This window comes from Coffea arabica, chromosome 2c (genome assembly GCF_036785885.1).
Source record: "Coffea arabica cultivar ET-39 chromosome 2c, Coffea Arabica ET-39 HiFi, whole genome shotgun sequence".
Classification (NCBI taxonomy): Eukaryota; Viridiplantae; Streptophyta; class Magnoliopsida; order Gentianales; family Rubiaceae; genus Coffea; species Coffea arabica.
In genome coordinates, this window is record NC_092312.1 from 11196688 (window position 1) to 11204133 (window position 7446).

The 7446-nt window shown below is 35.5% G+C and overlaps 1 protein-coding gene across 2 annotated transcripts; it reads right to left on the reverse strand.

Moving 5' to 3' along the window:
• Positions 1-94: 94 nt before the first annotated feature.
• On the reverse strand, positions 95-5969 carry LOC113725945 (uncharacterized). Of its 2 annotated transcripts, XM_027249396.2 has the most exons (5): positions 5669-5969; positions 4105-4154; positions 2883-2960; positions 991-1600; positions 95-884 (listed from the first exon to the last, which is right to left on the reverse strand). In XM_027249396.2, the coding sequence occupies exons 1-5, from the start codon at positions 5828-5830 to the stop codon at positions 348-350; spliced, it is 1437 nt and encodes a 478-aa protein (XP_027105197.1). In that variant the 5' UTR covers positions 5831-5969; the 3' UTR covers positions 95-347. The 2 variants fall into 2 exon arrangements, with proteins under 2 accessions (XP_027105197.1, XP_027105198.1); XM_027249397.2 differs by lacking the exons at positions 2883-2960; positions 4105-4154; positions 5669-5969 and adding an exon at positions 1739-1825.
• Positions 5970-7446: the final 1477 nt, after the last annotated feature.

Below are 7446 nucleotides of genomic sequence, written 5' to 3' on the forward strand. Positions count from 1 at the left end.
AAGGGGGAAGAGAAGCACACTTCTACAGATCAACCTGGTTGCTAGGACACCGTGGTTATGGAACAAATCTCTCAAAAAAAAGGCAAGACAACCATTAAAGCGCAGTTCACAAAGGCCAGTTTTAGAGCAGCATTTTGCCAAGAGTTTCGCATGATGAAGAGTCTCTGAAACTATTTATGAACAGTTCATTCACATCTACTGTGTTTCTTCACTTGAATGGCCAGCAGATATAACCTAGTTAACCTAGTTGACGTACCTAACCTCATTTGCAAAAAGAAGAGCAACTGTACAGCAAGAAGTTAATGCAAAAAACCGGGAAGACATGTTACAAAAATACTAAAACATATTCACCGTTGCCGAGCAGCTTTCTTGTCCTTCGGCAGTGGAGTCTTGGATTGTGGTTTAGCTGATGCAGTTTTTACCTTCAGAGGGCGTTTTACACCTTTCTTTGCCGGCAATAACGACTGAAGCGGAACATTAGCATCAGGATCACTTGGTTTAGGATGTACCTTGGGAGCGTTAACAACAAATTTCTCAGCTTTGTCCAACTTAGCTGATTGTTTGGGTTGACTTGGGCGACGACGGGCACTCCGTGGCTTCACAGGAGGATTATACAATGATCGCATTGGAAGGGATGCAGAAGTAGCTTTGTTATAAGAACCCTTGAAATGCTGTCGATATGCTTTCAGTACAATATCTCTCAGCGCCACTGCCGATTTATACTCCCGTGTCCTTTTTGAGTAAAACACCAGGGCATTATTTGCAAGCAAAAGCAAGTCTCGAAAGAGCTCTCTTGCTGAGTGGATGGAACAGCTGACCAATCTAGATCTTATCATGTCAAAATCCATATGTTGCCTGATGATTTTCTTGTATCTTGCTCTCTTCTGTTGTGGGTCACAGATACAAATTCATTTGAAAAATTACAGAAGATTTGCGCAATAGGGTTTGGGACATAACCAACAAAGTTTGAGTATTTACTGAAGCAATTACCTGACTATCAAGCCGATGTCTAAAGACAAAAGCTACCTTGTACTCCGCAATAGAATTGAAAATGCCGATCAAACAATCACTTCTCATCTGGCATGCACCTTTGGTGTTACCATCTCTACCGGGAAGCCTAATAGTCTGATCACAATCACTTGTAGAAGTTTCCTTACAGCGAGAACTAGATACTACATTAGTTGACCCATGGTTGTCACTCTCACCAATGCTTCCTTCTTTGGCTTCTATGTTACAGTCTTTCCTCTTCCTCATACCTCTTCTTTTCCTCGGAGTCCCTCCCTCTCTATTGCCAGTCTCTACCAGCTTATTTGTGTGTAAATCCTTCTGTTCCTCCAAAGATACTGAAACTTCTTGCTTAATATCTGTCCCTGCACATGATACTAAGACTGGAATCTGTCGATACAATGACCAGCTAATGCTTGTATCTTGGGTGAAGCTACTGGCAGAGAGTCCATCCTTGGATGTCTCCTTGCCAAAAGATTCGTTTCCATCTGATCTTAAAAGAGGAGCAGGTGATTCAGTCCCATTAGAGCCACAATCAGCTTTGCTGGAGTGTCTTTTCTCAGCCTTGAGAATTTCAATCTTCGTCTCAAGCGATCTGCAGTTAAGAACAAAAGCCAATTTAATACTATGATAATGATGAACATGATGATAACGAGTGTACGTGTGTGTGTGTGTGTGTGAGAGAGAGAGAGAGAGAGAGAGGGAGCAATTTTCAGTTAGACACTAACTAAACCTGAACATCACATGCTTTCTGAAAATGTAAAAATACATCAAACATCATATACAGATGTGCAGTTTGTCTGCTTACACCACCTGTTCTGTAAAGCAATCTACTTGTAACTTGAAGCACCCAATCAACACAAAACATTCAGGTAAGATGACAACTTCGACTGCCAGCTGTGGCAGAGCCACATGGAACTGAGGGAGGGCAATTGTCCCCCCTCAAATTTGATAAAATTATATAATGGCCTCGAAACTCTCTAAAATTTTCAAGTTTGCACCCCCTGAATTTCATAAAATTATTGCCTTTAGTTGCATTGCCTTCCTTAGATTTAAGAAAATTCCTTTCCATACATGGATAGATCCTTTTGAGTTCTATACATTCCCTCCCTTATTCTATATTGACCCCCTAAAAAATAAGATTTTTACTAATTACCTCTAAAATGAATTTTGGACCTATTCCATACTAAACATTGACACCGCTTTAATGAGGAAAAGTATTTGGCCTTTCAAATCGAAGTACAAAGTACATTTTTTATATAAATTTCAAAGCATGATTTATGCTAAAGTTAACCATTGCATCTCCTCACCATAGGATCCTGGCTCCGCCATTGACTGCCAAGATGTACTGCCTCCAACTCTAGTTAAAAGTCTTAAAACTCCTCTCAAAATAACTTTCATTTTCCTCGCACGAACTTTATTAGTAAAGGTTGCTTCTTTTTTCATATTATATACCAAAATAAGTGGACCCACATGTTAATTTCAGTTAAATTTAACTTATGTGTTGGAGTCACGTATTCACTCTTTCTCGATGACCTGCCCTATGTGTTTAACTATTCATAATACCAATACCAAACCAAAGTACGAAAGTAACGAAACACAATTTGGTCCGAAAAGTTCTTAATAGTTCATATTTATTATGTAATTGAAGTGCCACCATAAAAAAGTACAAGAATTGAAGTGCCCCCCCTCTTTTTTTCTCCTGGTGAAAAGATAAAAGAATTGGAAAGAGGGGGGGGGGGGTTGGTTGCTTGCCGTGCAGCAGAGGATATAGGTAACCCATTTTGTTTGACGAAAACTTGACTAGAAAGTAGTTTGCTTACTAGACTTCAATTTCATCAGCACCAACATGAATCGAAAGAAAAAAGTTCACTAACCCAATTGAGTCCTCAGATTTCTCCAGTTCTCTCTTCAGTTCTGCAACTCGTCTCTTTCGTAGCTCATCAAACCAAGCACTGATACAGGACACCCAACAAGTAATAGAAATAAATCAAAACCCGAATATGAATCTCATTATATTCCTAGCTGCTTTTATTTTTCCAAAAAAAAAAAAAAAGGTGAAAATGTAAGAGACAGATTGGAAGCAAGAAAGGAGGGAGATAACAGTCTCAATGCCGTACACCCAGAAGCTTAAACGTGTTGCAGGAATAATAGAGCCTGTTTTTACAGAAAAACAAACCTCTATTTACTAGGAAAACAAGGACACACACCAAAAAGTTACTTCTAACAAATCAAACATTAGTAGCAATCTCCATAGTTATAAAGGTGGCGTTTGGTTTGCACATCGGAATCGGATTTGGATTTGGAATCGGATATCCTGAGTTTGGAATGAGGTCATTCATTCCAATACATCTGTTTCGTTCAAGTACCTGGAATGTGTATCATTACTATAGTTGATGTCGACTCTTTCGGAATGGAATATAATAAATATATTATAAACCACATCGTAAATGATAGTCATTGGCTCTTTGTAAATAGGATATAAGAAATTTTCACTGATTAAATATATTTACATAAATGTATTAGTAAATTTAGTATAACTAATTAATGATTTCTATTAGTGAACATGTATAATTATTAATATAATTGATAATATCAATTATATTACATAAATTAATATACATTATATAATACATATAACTAATAATAATATTATTATAAATTTGTAACTAATTAAATTAAATATTATATATATAATTAAATATAAATATATAAATGTTATAATATAAATATATAATTATAATTATATAATATAAACAAATATTAATTATACTAATATTTCGTATAAATATAATAAATATTACATATTAAATATAGTTATTATTATATATTATTATATTTAAAATAATAATTATAATTATATAACTTATTAATATTATATACATGTATATATTATAATTATATATAATATACATTTATAAATATACATATATTATCAATATATATTATATAATATTAATAAATTTATAATATATAAATATAATTTATTAAATTATATACATGTATATATTATAATCTGTGTGTGACAACTGAATTACCATTATTCAATAAATTGAATCACCATTATTCAATAAATCAAAAGAGATGAGTCCCACTTACTTGGAACCAGAATAACGCCTTCTTAGGTCCTCATACTTGGCCTTGCAGGCCTGCATTTCAAATTGAAGTTTTTGTCAGATCGACCATAAGCTTGATCATACTAAACTGTACACATGTACACGAGGTTGAAAGAAATAATGCATTGCATCTAAGTAACACCCATGAGAACAACAGATTTAACGAGTTTTAGCCAACAACCTTCCACTAATACACAATTATTTTAGTTATCAAACTGATATCTATTGGGGATGATAAATGCAACTAACTGTGTTTGGTATCAGAGCATATAAAATTCTTTGTTTAATTATTATTAAGAGATAATTAATTCTAGGAGTGGTTATGGGGCAAAAGCCAAAAACTCTTTAAACTTTTCCTGGTTATTGTGAGTTTCTTCAAAGTAACAATTCTTTGTTTGGAGAAACCAATGGCTACAAGTGGATATACTACCATGTGCACGATTGATGATACTCTTGAGAAGGGCACAAGCATTCACGACATTGGTCTACCAGCCTAAGTCTATCCAATCACTTCTTCCTACAATTCTGCTATAAATGGCTTCATTAATTTGTTTTCGAGCTCGAGATGAAGATCAGGCCCATAATTTCTTCAAATAACATCATGCACCAACAAAATGGATTACTACATCACATCCAAATTTGAAAACAAATTCCACGTCAACAATTTACAAAGGAACAAAAACGAAACAAAAGTCTCATCACAAAATTTACAACAATTTATATGATTATCACTTTTTACAAAGGTGGGCACAAAATTTAAGCCATAACCACAGCCAACGGTGACGTTAATGGGGAATATTTTTGTTATTCAACAAATTCTTGTACCACTAATTATTCCACGCCACAAAACAAGGTTCACATTTGATACCATCCCCAACATAATATAATACCTTTAATTATGTGTGGTCCAAGAAGACTTTGGACCATGTGTAGCTAATGATTACTCTAAATCGCAATAAGTTATTCCTTAATCCTCATTCCCTAACCACCCAAGAGTCAAATTGGACCTTTCCATAAAACTAAGACTCCAAATTGACCAATCATTCATGACTTATGACTTGGGAAGCTACGGGTTGCCTCCCCATTTCTCACATAACCACCACCAAATTAAGAGTAAATTTGAAACTCCATAAAGGGCAGAAAAAAAAAAAGAAAAAAAAAGAAGAAGAAGAAATCAGGAGGGCTATAAAGGAAATATGCAATAAATGACTCAGTCCACGTGGTACAAGCAAGCATAAATTAATCTCTGTCCCCTTTTCTTAAGCCCCAAGGCATATCACGACTTATGTTTATCCTCTTACCTATTAATTTTATAGTAGTATTAGCCAAGTGAATAATTTCATATTATCAAATGTTAAGACATGGCCCTACAAAATCTATCAAGCAACCAACTTCTTAACTAAATGTAAATATCATAATTAATTCCTTAACACGCACTTACTGTACCAGATTACAAGAAAAAACATCATTAACATTTCAATAACTTAAAATCAAAATGAAGCCAAAAAGTTAAAAAAGGAATAACGTGTGGGGGAAAATGAAAGGACCTGAGGGGTAAAGCAATAGGGGTAGAGGGTGCGGGCACGAAGCTCGGAAGCGACGACGTTCCAGTCTTGGGTACCGTGCCTCAACACAGCGCCTCCTAGGATAAGCTCCTCCCATGTGCCCCACCTCTTATCGGGGACCACCACCATCGCCTCCGCTCCCATCTCCCTCCTTCCACGTGTACGACCACGATCAAAAGTTAGCCGCCCAAGCAAAACAAAACATACAACCACCTCTCTCTCTCTCTCTCACACACACACACTCTCAAATCTTAAAAGCTTTCGAATTTCAACTTCTTAACATGCGCACCACCGGCGCACGTTAGTAATCACCCTTCTCTCTCCGGTGTTAAAAAAAAAAAAAAGAAAGAAAAAAGCCAAAAGACAGAGACTGGAGACAAAACAACCTCGAAATTTCCAGGATTCTACAAAGGCTAAAAGGCCAAAAGCCAGGGAGATAGATAAGGGCGCGTTTGGTTCTCGACAAACTTGAGGATATAAAAAGGACCGCGAAGCGTGCTAAGGGTGGTTTAGAAGAGAAATGGTTGTTTTGGTCATGGAAGGTGGTTTTCCGGCCAGAATTTTCTTTTTCTCAATTTCCAAAAAAAAAGAAAAAAGAAAAGAAGAGAGAAGATAGCATATAGTAATAATAATTAAAACTTTTAAATGATGGGGAGAAAAGGAGTGGACGAATTCTAGAAGGAGAAAAGGATGTACTTATTATAGCGAAATGAATGATCGGCGGAGATGGGCATCGAGAGAAGCAAGAAATGGATGAAGGAAATGTTGGACGGGTGTGTGTGTGTGTGTGAAAAGAGGGTGGTGGTGTGTGATTTTTTTGAGTTGGGGTTAGCCTGGAAATTCTCTTCGTTTCCCCCTCTTTTTTCTCTCTGTCTTTTTCTAGTACGAGGGAAGGGAGGCATAATCAATCAATAATGGCGCCTTTTACATGTAGATTCTCTTACCATATTTGTCCCCCCTCATAATCTTTAATGACATGCATATCCCCAGTTCAAATGAAGAAGATTGCCGACTAGGAGGGTGGCACACATATTTGTCCATTCAGGATAAGAGGAGGGACGCAAATTATTTACCATTTTTTCGGTCTTTTTTTTGTTTTTTTTTTTGTTTTGGGAGTGACTGTATAGTTAACACTGAGGGTTTGTTTGGATAGTGTATTATTTGAAATATTATTTGGAATAATTATTATAGTACTTTTTATGATGTGATGTATGTGAGATAAAAAAGGTGATTTATAATATAAAAAGATGTATTGAGAAATGTGTTTATGATGCAAGCGAAATATTATTTGAGATAAAAACACTATCCAAAAGCACTTTCTCTTTTCTTGGAGGGGACGTTAAGACGTAAAAATTGTAACAAAAAATCAGAACAGACGAGAGATGAACGTGAAATAAATGTTGTAGTAATAAAAATCCAATGAAAAATTTTAAAAAAAAAACGGTGAAATAGAAAGTGTAGTATATTGAAATTGTCATTCATCTCCAAAAATATTTCTAATTATCAATCAATTACTTCTCTGCTAAGAAATGCTATCATCTGAGATAAAAAGAAACTTAATTGTCACAAAAGATGAGTAAAGCGCTAAACTTCGTTGCTTAAACTTTATGAGTCATAAGCGATGGAGCATCCAAAGCAAATAAACAACTAAGAATGGCGTAAACATACCTTAATTGTCACAACAGAGATAGTAAAGCAGCTCTAACTTAAACTCGTGAACTATTAATAAGTGATAAAACTATCATGGACCTAAAGCAACA

Bases quoted from the DNA above. Each gene is read 5' to 3' on its own strand.
- LOC113725945 (XM_027249396.2), bottom strand. From the start codon at position 5,830: ATGGGAGCGGAGGCGATGGTGGTGGTCCCCGATAAGAGGTGGGGCACA. The intron at 4,155-5,668 runs GTCCTTTCATTT...TTTGAAATGCAG, and splicing joins CCTATTGCTTTACCCCTCAG to GCCTGCAAGGCCAAGTATGA. The intron at 1,601-2,882 runs GTTAGTGAACTT...TCTTAACTGCAG, and splicing joins AAATCTGAGGACTCAATTGG to ATCGCTTGAGACGAAGATTG.